We start from the raw sequence: 14,172 nt of genomic DNA, 5'->3' as shown, positions 1-14,172 counted from the left end.
ATGCAAATGCAATTAATCAATAGTGCATTGTTTTATTCCCCTCAACTGATTAAAAGCATGTATTGCTCTGATTAACTTCATTACAATTTTAAGAGTGGATTAGGAGGGCCGAGGTGTAATGGAACTAATACTTTATACCGCTGTACAATATTCAACTTTTAAATGTTTTTTTATATTGTTAGACTCAATGAATTTTGCTGAAGGACACACTGAGAAATCATTGACCTGTTTTCCCGGCAACTTGTTTTCAAATGGAATTAACGCCACCTTGTGTTGATGGATGATACTGGCACGTTATGACAGAGGAGTGGAAAATGACTATTGATATATAATTATCACAATACAGTTGATTAAACAGCTGAAATATTTGGTGGAGCAGTGCTTTGAAAAACAACTAACAATTTTGAAAACTGTAACAAGCCAGAAAAAACAGCAGCACAGAAACAATTTACAAATATAAAATGTTTTTTTGTACTGAGAAATAAAAATAGGCTTGAATTTTATACATTATTCTACAGCGGTTGATACAGTTTGACTGGCCTCATCCTTGATTGACATTTACATACAACACCTCCAGCAAACACATATGCAACAATGATTTTTGTCCCTGGATTTTTTTTTTAAGTGCACTAACAACCACTGTTGTGGTTACACACACACACACACACACACACACATACAATCCAGAGTCCCTCATCAGTGCAGGCGACCTACAGCCAGCAGGCCGAGTGTGAGTGAGAGCAGAAGCATCTTCATGCATGCTTTAGTTCCTGGTGCTGCAGCAGGAAAGACGACAAGAAAAGAGTGTGAAAAAGAAACATGTTACAGCATTAACAAACAAAAAAAAATCTCCTGAAACCAAGTCTCCAAAACAGGTGACACTAATAGTTTAAACATTTACAAATCCGCAGCACAACATTTTTCAACGGAGTCACAAGAGGGCCTGACCCAAATAATAATTTCTTTCACCTCTAATCTATGCTAACTAAGCAAAGCTAGATAACATTTAAAAAAAACATTACACATGCATTACACAACAGCACAGAGAAAATGTGTGCTGTCCAAACTTTAGACCTATGATGTTGTCGACAAGAAAAATGACTGGTATGCCATGGCTGCAACCCAACCAAATGCAAATAGTAATGGTCTTAAAGGAATATTCAAGAGTTCATCCCTAACCCTAACCCATTATATATGTGGTAGTCATGCAGTGCAGACTTTTGAAATAGAAGCAAAGATATTATGTTGTTATTATTATTATGGTTTGCAATGTTACATCAAATTTATGTTGAATTGAACTGCCTTTACAAATAATTGTAAAAGTAATGTATGGGTGCTAAAAAGTGACACGATATTGTAATACTACAGTACTTTTGGACCAAGAATGTGCATGTGAGATGTTTTTAATAATCTATACGTCATTTGTTTAAGAAAACAGATCTTACCTTGTGAAGAGTTTTCTGCAATTGAAAAAGACAAAAAAGATGTCAGACAAGACTTATTCAAAAGATGTTGCCCCCTAATTATGTGCATACTCAATATGTGAATACACATATCCTTTACACACACACACACACACACACACACACACACACACACACACACACACCTTTAATGGTAAAAGTGGTTTCCATGCCAGCGTGGATGTGATCAGTCACATGACAGTGAAGCAACCATGTCCCTGGGTTTCCAGCCACCATCTCCACCGTCTGGAAAGTCCCGGGGAACAGATCGAAGACATCCGCCCGGTGCACACGGTCCATCTGGTGCACCCACACAGATACAGTACAAAAAAGGGGAACAAAGAGGAAGTAAGCAAAGAAAAAAAAGTGATCAGAGAATCTTCCCATGTGAGCACAGAATGGTTTTAATGTCAAGAATGACCGTAAGTGAACCTTGTAGGTGAAAGTCTCAGCGTGGAAGTGAACGGTGTGCATGTCCACTTCGTTGCCCATGCCCAGTAGATACCAGTCAACTTTCTGTCCTTGTGTCATCTCCAGTCCATGGAGGTTACCATACAGCTTACCATTGATCCCTGCAGTAGACACATTTACACATAGAATCAGACAGGGGTTAGCACAAGTGTAACGAGACAACACAAAAAGCAGCTTTAGTGTTCATGTGTGCTTTATTTCTAGCCATTGTTTAGCTTCCTGACAGTTTCTGTACCCACCTTTGTCTTTATTTCCCATTAGGTAGTTGTGTATGTGGCCCTGCCTGTTCACCTCCCTGTTGCCAGATTGTTATGTTGGATAGTGCTTGCTAAAGCCTCAGTTCAGTTCTGCCTCTTTGTTTTGGTTTGTGTTTTTGGGCATTGCCCTACTTTTGAATTCTGCTCCAGCTGTAGTTCATGTTTCCAACAGAATGCCTTATTTTTTGTGAACCAGCCTTTTTTGGAAATAAATCTTGCTTTACTTTGACTTACTTCACCGGTATCATGTATGTGGGTCTTCCGCCTTCTTGTGAACCGTAACAGTACATTGTTCTATGTGAGCTTGGGTGCAGTGTTTAAGCTTTTATTGTACATACCTTAAATTATATATGTTTTATGTATTTAATTATACTGTATCTTGTATGCTTTATGTTGAAATCTGTGTCTGTTTTATATCTCACTAGGCTACAAGATAAATGTCTCGTGTAAACAGTAAAGTTCAACTATCAATAGCTATATTGTCAATTTTACATGGTCTTCTAATTTTGCTCAGTTCTAACCCTTTCCCTGCTGGGATGACCCCAGTTTCTCACAAGGATCAATAAATCTTGACTGAAATTCTTTCGTGGATAAGACTCTTCTGCTCTCCACCTCCCACTCTTCTCACCGTGCATCATGTTGCTCTCTTCAAAGTCCTCATCGGGCATGAAGGTCTCAGGATCGACGCCGAGGTATTTTCTGATGTTGTCATCCAAGTACCAGGACTGGTTTTCATCATGCACTACAAAGAGCAGAGCAAACTCCCTCTCTACGTCATTCCTCTGTCTGTCAGGCCCCTCACCACGCTTCAGACTCCCGGGCCTGCATATCACCAGAGGCCCCAGAAGACCACTGTACAGGTCCTGAACATACACAAAGAAACCCTCTCTGTTATAAACATTTTCAACTCCTATTTAAACATGCAGATGACACTGTGCTTCCGATCTGAGTGTTACTGTCTACAGGGAATATGTACCTTAATGAAATCAACACTGGAGTAGTAGGCATAAGAGATGCAATTAGGATCTGAGACTCCTGGACCGGAGCTTATAGGAACATCCCAAGTCAACTTGATAATATAGCCTGAAGGCAAGAGAACATAAAACAAACATCAATCCCACTTCATCTGAGAAAAGGCCTGTGATTTATGGTTTGATCATTTGAAGATCATTAGAAAACAACAGCATACATTTTATTTTTGAATGTGATTCTCACCAGATTCAACAGGAATGTGCATGCCGGTTGCTCTAACTCCATGTGCATCAATTGAGTATGGCCGGCTGGCCTTGTTCTTAAATGTGATCACGATCTGCTCTCCTACCTCTGCTTTAATTATTGGACCTGCAGTGGGAAAAAAAACCTTGTCATCTTCAGCTTTTGTTGTTGTTGAGAAAAAAAATACATAGGAAGCAACTAAACTTACCCATAATTCCCAAGTGTTGCTGGTTGGGGTGCCGTTTCTTCTGAGCTCTGAAGGTGTCGTCAGTGTATTCTCTATACACCACCTTCTTATAGCGTGAGCCAATTCTGTTCTTCCCTTTTCCCACAAATATATTGCCTGGACTGGGAGACACATACCAATTTGCTTCCATTAAGGAACAGTAATAAGTTATGCCACTAATCACAGGCTCTGGCTCCGACATTGAAATACATCATCCTACAATTATCTTGCTCACACACCTGTCCTCTGATGTGGCGTTGTGTTTCTCCAGCTCCCAGTCTCTCTCAGGCGAGTAGTCCCACTCTATTTCTTCAGCACTGATAAAATACTGCACAATCTTGGTTGGTTCTATGTCTGTGCTGTCCACTTTCTTCCCTGGGCAGTGCTTCACTCTGTACTGCTGCCTCATGCCAGCTGAGAAGTGGTCTGTTACTCTGCAGCTCACCTCATACACACCTGTTGGGAGAATGAAACGATGTTGAGGATTTGGACACGAGTGGCTACTTTTTTGGCTTAACCCTTAAAAAATCTTAGCATTTGAACTGCAGCTCTCTGAACACACTTTAGTGGTTTAATTGGGAGGGTTGAACTTCACTTTCCTGTTTCTGGTTACATCTGGCTCATATTCTTATTGGGTGTGAGAAGAAAAGCTTGTGCCAAATGAATGTAAGGGTGGATTGTCAGAATGTTTTCTCTTGATTCTTAACACCGAGGCATAACATGACTGTATAAGCATGCGGCAGTGATTTTGTGAAGCACTTTTTTTTCTTAAACCCTACACTTAAATAGATCTAATCACAAATATTGGGCAACCTTTTAAAGATTTGGCGCAACGTCATTTAGTGGGGAATTTTTTTAACTGGGCTAGGATGAAGCCCTGAAATATTTCCCCGGATAATGTAAATACACAGTTATGACATTTCCTGTTTGTATTGTGTGGGCAGTCGTGTATATGTCACAGGAAGACATTCATACAAGGTTTTCAGAGCATGTTTGTGAAGAACAAAACTGCCTGTCAAACAAAACTTGAAGCAAGGATGAACTCTGATAATGCTTGTGAAAAAAGAGGATGTCGCTGGTGGTTTGCGGATGTGAGTGTGTTTGAGAGTGTACGTAAAGAGCAGTTTGGCCTACCAGGAATGTTTGGCTGCATGTCGACAGTGGCGGTGGTGTGAGGGAACAGGCTGATGGTGTCACGAGTTGTGCTGTGTTTCGTAAAGGTGTTCCCCTCAAAATAAACACCGTGGATGTCCCCCTCTGTGCCAAGCCCAAAAGTGTACCACGTAACTTTGTCCCCAGCGCACATCTCCAGTCCAGGAAGGTTCCCATACATACGTCCGTTTACAGCTGAAACAAAACGGAAGATTTATTAAGAAAAATATATATAAGACTTAGACTAAGACATTAAAATATGACAAAAATGGTTGTGAGTGACAATTGATATCAATCAAATGGTATTCAAACTAAACACACCATGCATCTTATTGCTCTCCTCAAAGTCCTCCTCCCCTTGATGTGTCTTGTTGCTGCCAAACCTCTCAATATTCTCATCCAAATACCAGCTCATGTTTTCATCCATGATGGAGAAAAGAAGGAAGAACTCCTTGTCTACTTTCTTCTGTTAAACACACAAGTGAGCAAACAGTAAGGGCATGTGCAAAGATAACAGCAAACTAAAACAAACAAAATAAATACTTCACTGTTTTAGACTCTTATTTTGTATCATGATTTTATTCTCATCTTAACTGTCTGTGTCACTAAAGTTTCAATAAATCAAATAATTCCACTTGCCCAAGTAGCACTGAAACAGTCAGTTTCTACAGTTTAATAGTTATTTAAGAAAACAAATTTACTGGATAAACTTTGTGACGCAGTGTGTTTGAATAGATAATGATAATGAAACAGCACCTGGGTTCCGTTCATCCCCAGCTCTCCTCTCTTGCACACGAGCAGAGGTCCTATTAACCCCGTGTTGGTGTCCAGGGCAGGGTCAGTGGCAGAGTAATACAGGTATGGGATACAGGGAGAATCAGATGAAGACGGGCCTTCCAGTACCTGCCAGGTGTAGGTGAAGTTCTCACCTGGACCAACGTGGGAGCCTGGCTTGTTAACACCTGTTCGCAGACAAAGAAATAAACTAACTAGATCCACTGTAACTCATCGTCTGCACAAACAACAAACAAAGGGACAGAGATTTTATTTATTTTTCTATCAACGAACTTGGGGCCTAATAAAAATAGTAGATATATTATTCTTGCACGTGCATTTTAAGCATGATTAAATTAATGAGGTAATTGCTGTTTAAAAACAGACTTTTGCAAAATGTCCGCCTACTGATGGGAAAAAAGGATTTGTCTCTTCCTGTTGTTGACATTGTGGCTGCGGAAAGTCTCTTGTCAAGCAGGCTCCGAAAAGTTTCCTTTGTTTTCTGTCTTATTTGCAAGTGGTTCTTTCCGCATCTTCAACTGTTTGTCACACTGCCCTAAGGAAAGCCCTGCTAACGAGGACTGCGGAGGAGAGGACTGCTGGGGGAAATCAGGCTGGGTAGAGCCCGGCTGGGGCGGAGACTGTTGGGGAGGACTGTAGGAGAGCCATGCTGGAGAACTGCTGGGGAGAGCCCTGCTGTAGAGAACTGCTGGAGCCCTGCTACAGAGGACTGCTGGGGGAAGGACTGGGGGGGGGGGGGGGGGGGGGGGGGGGGGGGGGGGGGTTTAATCAAGTGTGATTAATCAAGTCCCCTTTTATGAACTTGTGCAGATATTTTAATTACAACTTTTAACCTACCTAACCTTTCAGTATGAATTCATCCAAAAAAGAAAATAGTTTTTCTGTTGCCAATTAGCATTTCAGTTCAATGACAAGTCATTTTCTTAAGTCTTGAAACAATGTTGATACAAGTGTATGCTTAAGTCAGTCTGAACAGTTAACCACTACCTCCAGCTTCTGTTCATAAAAGACTCCTATAAAAATGAATCCTTTCCCCTTACAATTAAACGATATCATAACTACTTTAGAATGTCTAACTCGTATCTGTGGCAGTGTAATTGGCTGCGTCCTCACCATCCTCATAGCTGCTTCCCTGGAAGCGTTTGTCATAGTGAAGGCCGTGGGGCTGGATGCTGTAGTTTCTATCAGCCTTATTCATGAATGTCACTGTGAGAGTGTCTCCCTCCTCTGCCCTCAGGACTGGACCTGGACAAATACAGAAGAACATTGTAACCAGAGAATAAATGTCGAGAGAACCTCTATCAAAGACAAGAGAGTGCAAATGTAAGCAAGACTCAAAAGAGTAAGTGTGAATTTTGCCAGATCTGGGATTGGTGAAAGAAGGGAGACTTTACCCAAGATTCCCAAGTCTCCAGGATCAGGTTTTGGGGACTTCATGGTGGTAAAGGTTTTGTCTGTGTACTCTCGGTATATCACTTTCATGTAGCTACCTCCGATCCTTCCACAACCTCTGCCAAAAAACACCTCTGATGCACTATGAAAGGAAAGAAGGGGTGGGGTTGTAGCAGAGAGGTTATGAAACACAAACTGTGAGGTGGACAGAGAAGAAGTACTGTGGCTCACAATAAATATGTCACCTAGATGAAGAAGCAGTGGGGAATTTCTTACAACGGAGAAAGTGAACAGAGCAAACAAGCGGCCCATCAGAGGGGCTTCACTGTGCCAGGTCAGGCCACAACAACAACAACTGAGTCATCGCATTATCCACACTGTTTACTCTAGACACAAGAAACCTGCCTCACCGCAGGAACGACTGGCTCACATACAGTATAATCAGCCGTGTCCAGAGACATACACACAAACAGACACCAGGCCTTGAAGAATTAGCAGGACAGACAGTGAGGAAAAGACCAGATTATGCAATAAAACAACACAAATGTCCATGGCCCAGGGTAACCTAAACAGTGTGGGAGGAAGCTGACATGAAACAGTGTAGGTTCAGCTCATGGTGCATTTGCCACAAACTTGAGCTTTGAATCACCAAATACTGACTGAACTCTCATTTTGCACTGACCCTTTGTTACCACTAAACAGACTGTACTCTATAGCAGAGGTCTTCAACAGGGGGTCTGTGACCCCTAGGGGGTCCACGGAGGTACTGCAGGGGGTCTGTGAAATCTTTGGTTGATTAGACAATTTTTCTTTCTTTTTTTTTCACAATTTGTTTTCCACAAATTTAAATGTCTTTAAATACACATTAACATGAATCCGACATATTTTAGCGAATGGATAAATGGAGGCAGAAGATGTTATCTTTCAGTCATTAATGCACACATTCAGCGACACACAGGAGCTCTCTCAAGCTGGGTTCACTCAGCGCGAGACTAACCTGGACCTGTCCCTCCACGCCTCCTGCACTCCTCCAGTTTAATATATATATAAAAAATGTTTATACAATATATATAGTAGGGGTCCCTGCTCTATCTCTCTATCAGTTTGTGGGTTCTTGGCCTGAAAAACATTGAAGACCCCTGCTCTACAGTACTCATGATATGATGTCAACATGTCTGCCCACCTGTCTGCTTCAGTAAGGGATACATTGTTGATCAAATCCTTTCCTGAGGGAGCATAGTTCCACACGACTTTCTCAGCTGCCAGGTAGTAGTTCCTCACAACACCGTCCATCACAGTAGAGCTGGCCCCACTGTCACATGACTTCACTTCATAAAAGGCCTGCATGCCAGCTGGAACAGATAAACACAGACACACACGGATCATATTCACATAGATTTGTCAGGAACGTGGACCTTCAGAGTCTTAAGTAATCTTCGTGGCTGAAATCAACCTGACAAGTTTAAAGGGTCAGATTTAATGGTCTATAAAACAGAAATATATTCCAAGGTTCAGTTTATAAATTCAACTTGCTTTTTTTTCAGCTGCTGTCAGACAGAATGAGAGGGTACAAAATATGTAAAACTAGGAATGTTGTGGCTAAATAAATATTTTAAGTAATAATTTCACTTTGCCTGAAAGGGTCAGGAATAAGAATAATTCATTAATAAAAGCTAAGTATGATACAAAGGACTGTACAAGTGACAGGATTATTCATAGTATGTTGGGCAGTGTGACTCACTCAATTCCAGGTTGAGTGGACTTTGGATAGCCCTAAAACACAAGTCCTTGCATGTTTCAAGCAGAAGTAAAAGTTCTCATTTGACAGACTAGCACTACCCCGCAAAAATGCATTATTTTTTGTCAGCAACTCTGCACAGCCAGTGATGTTCCAGAGCAGAGAGGTCAAAGGTGACACAGAGGTTAAACCTACCCTGCAAGTGGTCATTAACCTGGCAGGTCAGCAGCCACTTTCCTCTTCCTTTCGGAACCATCGCTGCTGTGACAAACGTGGCTGGGAACAGGCTGAGGGTGTCGGTGCGGTGGCCGCGGTCCAGCAGAGTATTGCCATGGAAAAAGGCAGAGTGAATGTCTACCTCGTTACCAATGCCAAACAAATGCCAGGCCACTTCACGGTGCTGGCATAACGCGATTCCGGGCAGATTACCAAACATGTACCCATTAATAGCTGTCAAACAGAGGAAAAAAACAGACTGAGGTCAGATGCAAGGACACAGAGAATACATTTGATTTTATTGTGTTTATTGAAGTTTGATATGAAGGCAAGACATCGTGAAAACTTTTAAAATAATAATAATTCCTTACACAATAATAATTGAGTAAGGCATTTTCAGATGAGGTGGACAAAATAAGCAAATTTTTTACAACAAATACTCTTTTGTCAACCTAATCTTTGTGCCACTTTATTGTTACAACAGTCTCAGAAAGACAAAAAAATGCCACTCTCACCGTGCATCAGGTTTGACTCTTCAAAGTCTGGGTCTTCTGGGTCAACTCCAGTTGGATCAGAGCATTTCTCAATGTTGTCCTTCAAGTACCAGCTCAGGTTTTCGTCCACCACGTTGAACATTAAGAAGACGTCCTGGTCCACGTCGTTGCGGGCGGACGCATTGACGAACTCTGGCTTGGATGGATCTAGTTCATTAGTCTCCTTCAAGATTCCTGCACTCAAAGAGAAACATGGGATGTAGAATAGGGGCACATTTAATCTTTGTTTGCTTGTGGTTTCCCACCATCTTTGTTTTTCTTGTGAAGCTTTCCTTAGAATTTCTTCAATGTAGTCACTAAGGGATCAAGGCTAGGGAGTGTTTGTGACTGAAACTATGATTAACGGATGTACAAATAAACTTGATTTGGCATACAAATAATGCACATAGAGAGGTAATCCAACTAGCAATACACCAATGCATTATGAAAAACATTTCCTTTGATGTGAAATCCATAAGGAAAAAAAGCATGTGGTCACGTATCTTTGTACCTTTCTTGCATGTGAGCAGTGCCCCGATAAGTCCTGAGGCGATGTCCTTGGGGGCGTCTAAGTGTGAGTGGTACACCCAGGTCAGGCAGTTGGCATCGTCATCTGTGGGGGCGAATTCTGGTCTGACCTCCCAGCGGTAGGTGTAGCTGCCTCCTGAAGGAACAGAGTCGTCCCTCTTCAGTCTGTTTGATGTCCCATCTGGATACAGAGCCCCTGGCAGACAAATACACAATGTTTTTGTTGAGTTCACTATCTGTTTCCTCTTAAAGAGCAGTTGATTCTGGATGCTTCCTCTTCCTGTGAGTAGGTCTTAAGGGTATGGTCTTTTTAACAAGCACTACTGTGGAATGATGTAGAAAATATTAAGGCAAGGTTCAACATCGTATTATCTGTTTTCATTTATGTCTTGAGGTGTAGATATCACTCCCCCTTCCTCTTCCTCCTCCTGCTCTTTTTCCACGCCTCTCTCCCTTCCCACAAAAGGTGCAGTTTATATAAATTTACCAGTCACTTAACAGATTTGTTCTAAATGTCTTGTAGAAATATTGATATGAATCATCTGAATCAGCTGTATGTGGTTTAAAAAGGAAAAAAACATTCTCCGGTGCAGTTTCGGTTCCAGTTTCCTCATTGGTTGGTTCTTATTGCAAAACAATGAGCTGCAAAGTTCAGAAGACTGAGGAATGCTATCTGATATCGGCTATCGTCCATAACAACCATTCAGTTCCTGAAATAGTACTGTGCCACTTATTGCACTGTTGGCCGAGACTGACTCACTCTGTCTGGAGGACATTAATGTCTGTCCTTTTTCTGTTGCAGCCTGTCAGTGTCTCGCTATCAGAGACAATCTGGCACTGAATAATATAAATAATATTTTAATATATTATTCATATTTTGGAAAATGTCTTTTTTCCCAGGAGAAATACACCATGACCCGCATAAAATGCTCACCTCAAGGAAATGTTCCAGCAAAACACTCACTTCTCTGCAAAAAGTCAGTTAGGGTCACTACGATTTTTAAGAAGTCCTTCTCCATTTTGTGTTTTTGAAAGATAGCAGTACTTAACGCCGAACCCAAAACCCATTCAGCTTGTAATTCACCATTCAATATTTGAAATATGTAGATATTTGCTGACAACTTTTCCATCTGAACAATTATGGTATTTATTATCTGATTAATACCACTATGACAGTGTTGTTTTTTCTGTGCCCGCATACGTTATACTCCTTCTGGGATACGTTACCCTCTGCATTCTTCTCATAGAAAACCCCATGCGGATGCATTGAGTAGCTCCTGGTAGCAAAGTTCTTTAGGTGGACCACGATGACGTCATCAACCTCAGCTCGCAGTGTGGGTCCCAGGAAGCCCAGCCAATCAGATTGGGGAACCAGGTGGCTGTAGGTAGCATCTGTGTACTGTCGGAACATAGCCTTCTTATAAACACTGCCAATACGGTTGGGTCCTCTTTCCAGGAATACAGATGCATGCCTGAGATAGCGTTGGAAAGGAGACATAGAACAATAAGAGATACAAAGTGGCGGCTACACAAAAGTGTAGACTGAGGGTAGATGACAATCCTGTTTTGGCATTTCTTCAGGTCGAGGTCAGGTTATTGTCTTATTCTACAACACTGGATTGTAATGACATGCATCTGTGCCAATCTGGCAGAAGGTGAAATACCATTGTAGGATTTCACAAAAGGCTCAGATATATCTTTGGGATTCAGTAACATTATTTATTGTCTAACTGACTACATTTCATTTTAGAGCGTACAGGAAGTATGACATGGATCCCAGAAGATGTAATTCTGCTGAGCAAATTGTATCTGGTTGCAGCTCTTTAACAATTAGATATTTCATTACTGGGATCACTCATTTCTGAAGCCTAATAAAGTGTTACTGGAACTGTGGTGAGAGCTACTGCATATCCAGTTGATATCTAAAGCAACAGAGAGTTCGCCAAGTGTTATAGTTTCACAGATGGGTTGCACTGACAACCTTACTGACAGTTTGACAACAGTGAGCACCTGATGAGAGCAAATTCCTCCTCAGATGATTAATTAATCCGTCTCCATTTATGGCTTTATTGACCAAAGCTGATCTAACGACATGCAATGACACAGTTATGGTAAAGCACACTACATCTAGATTTTTCATAACAACAGCTAACAACTGGTTAACAAACCCATCAACAAGGACAAATAGACAATATGATATATGAAGAAGATAAAAATGCCTCTTCAGTTTTTAAATATACTAAAATTGCTTGATTTGAGTAGAACCAGTATTGGGAAACTTTGCTGCCTGACAGAGTAAGTCAGGGAAGTCCAGTATTGTGCAAGGTTATGGTACACTTCACAGATATTTAGCGGCCTACCAAAACGTGACACCATCTTTGCCCACCATCTTTGGCAATCTAAAATAATGTAATGGTGGGCTCTTCTTCATTAGAAAATCCATTTGCATTTTCCGTCTGATTCTGTATGGCACTTTTATCAACAAGTTAATCAAAGAAGTGGATGGGGTTGTCTGTTTTCTGCAGTGTACTGAATATCGGCAGCCAATACATCACTATAAACGCACAGAAATGCAGATAAAGGTTGTCAGGTATCCTATTAAATAAGAGATCATCCATTATCACTTGTCTTACCAGCAACCCCTATTTGTGATATACATTGTTCACAGTATTATTTTTACTATACATCCAAAGTACATAGTGATTGGAAATTCAAGACTTGAATATCCTCACATCTTTCTGTTTGTTCTTGAACTACAAATTCACATCAATGTCACAGTACTGCCAGTGTGATGCAAACTCTTTTCTCATTGAACAATGAAACACATGGTAAAGAAAACCTTTAATCTATTGAGAGAAGACAGTCATTCAGTGTTAGTCACTGTCATCTTTCCTGTGCATTTGCAAGACTGCCAGCAAAGCACACAACAATCTCCCTTCAGAGGTGCAGACACTATCACACCCTTAGAAGATGACATAATGCACAACTTTTGACCTAAAACTTTGTTGTAGTCTCAAAACTCTCGTTCGATTGTTTTTCCCCACACAGCAGCTTTTCTGTGCTGACTTCAGATCTGTAAGTAGGCTACCTCAACACCCCGTCAGTGAATTCGATAACCTACGACGTGATTGATCAACTAACTGAACAAACTTTTTCCAATTAATTTGACTGTATCACAACTCACTCATCGTTTTCGATGGCTTTCCCGTTAAGCAGGTTTTTTCCGCTTGGTGCGTAATCCCACAAGTCCTCAATGATCCCCACATAGTAAATTCTCTCCCTGCTGCGCTTCCCTTCCGCACCGGAGGAGAGAAGAAACAACAAACAACTCGCAAACAGCCCCAGCGTCCGTGCCATGTTCAGATGATTACACTTCCAGATGCAGGGCAGATTGTTGAGCGGCTTTCGGCTCAAAAGGAACAAGTGGAAACCCCGTTGACTTCTTCCCTTCTGAATAGCCGAGGTTCGTGCGTTTGGACTGCAGCACTTACGAAACTCTGTAAAGGAAAACAGTTAGTCTATTCAGCCAGAGGGCAGCGACGGTATGACCGCCTCCAGTGGTATCGGATGTGCAGGGATAATAACCACTTCGTGTTCTCGCGTTAATTATTGTTGGGTATAATTGAAATTGCCTGCTGGGAAATTAAGATAATCGATCTACTTATGTTAAAATGCAGAGTCAAGCACCATGAGGTCATCTAATTTGGCATTAACCTTTCCAGAGTTGATGAATGTGCTTATTCATCACTTCTGAATGGCTGCTCTCTGCATGGAGTTAGCAACTACTGGTGGTTAATCAGTGAGAATGGTTTATATCAGCCAATAACAAGACCAACTTGGGTTGCCAGATTCTGAAATATTTTTTATCGTAACAAAAGAATAGGTTAAGTTGGCTATCCATTAATAGATAAACACTAAATTCCAAATTAAAGTTTTATGTTTTTTGATAGGCCAACATGGGAACTAAATTATACCACCTGGCAACCAAGGCGTTTTTGGTGACATATACAGTAGCTTAATCAAAATATTTTAAATGTATTTTATATAACCAAGGCATTAGGGAACAGACGACACCAAAACGTAGCTGACTGAAATGACATTGCACCAAAAGATAGACAACAACCAAGGAGGATTTTTGATAGCCTAATTATAGATAATGTGAAAATCCTTGTTTCTGTTTCTGGCT

The 14,172-nt window shown here is 41.1% G+C and overlaps 1 protein-coding gene across 2 annotated transcripts; it reads right to left on the bottom strand.

Moving 5' to 3' along the window:
* Window positions 1–7: 7 nt before the first annotated feature.
* hephl1b (hephaestin-like 1b) lies at window positions 8–13,498 on the bottom strand. 2 transcript variants are annotated; one of them, XM_069146372.1, is made up of 20 exons: window positions 13,171–13,498; window positions 11,214–11,458; window positions 9,970–10,182; window positions 9,441–9,653; window positions 8,905–9,159; window positions 8,155–8,323; window positions 6,974–7,113; window positions 6,693–6,824; window positions 5,541–5,746; window positions 5,106–5,250; window positions 4,767–4,979; window positions 3,872–4,088; window positions 3,615–3,754; window positions 3,407–3,532; window positions 3,168–3,274; window positions 2,820–3,054; window positions 1,896–2,035; window positions 1,610–1,763; window positions 1,446–1,460; window positions 8–776 (listed from the first exon to the last, which is right to left on the bottom strand). In XM_069146372.1, exons 1-20 carry the CDS (start codon window positions 13,341–13,343, stop codon window positions 697–699), a joined length of 3,318 nt encoding a protein of 1,105 aa, XP_069002473.1. In that variant the 5' UTR covers window positions 13,344–13,498; the 3' UTR covers window positions 8–696. The 2 variants fall into 2 exon arrangements, with proteins under 2 accessions (XP_069002473.1, XP_069002474.1); XM_069146373.1 differs by having other exon boundaries at window positions 5,106–5,247.
* Between the last annotated feature and the right edge of the window lie 674 nt (window positions 13,499–14,172).

This window comes from Embiotoca jacksoni, unplaced genomic scaffold (genome assembly GCF_022577435.1).
Source record: "Embiotoca jacksoni isolate LCO1_2020_lvr unplaced genomic scaffold, fEmbJac1.0.p SCAF_13, whole genome shotgun sequence".
Lineage (NCBI taxonomy): Eukaryota > Metazoa > Chordata > Actinopteri > Embiotocidae > Embiotoca > Embiotoca jacksoni.
Note: the sequence above shows the minus strand (reverse complement) of the source record. Positions and strands in the feature narration are given on the sequence as shown.

What these genes read in the sequence shown, in the direction of transcription:
- hephl1b (XM_069146372.1), bottom strand. Translation starts at nt 13,343, where the DNA reads ATGGCACGGACGCTGGGGCTGTTTGCGAGTTGTTTGTTGTTTCTTCTC. An exon ending in CTATGAGAAGAATGCAGAGG is followed by an intron (nt 10,183 to 11,213) that starts GTAACGTATCCC and finishes TTTGTCTGCCAG; the next exon opens with GGGCTCTGTATCCAGATGGG. An exon ending in AACGCCACATCAGAGGACAG is followed by an intron (nt 3,755 to 3,871) that starts GTGTGTGAGCAA and finishes TGTGTCTCCCAG; the next exon opens with TCCAGGCAATATATTTGTGG.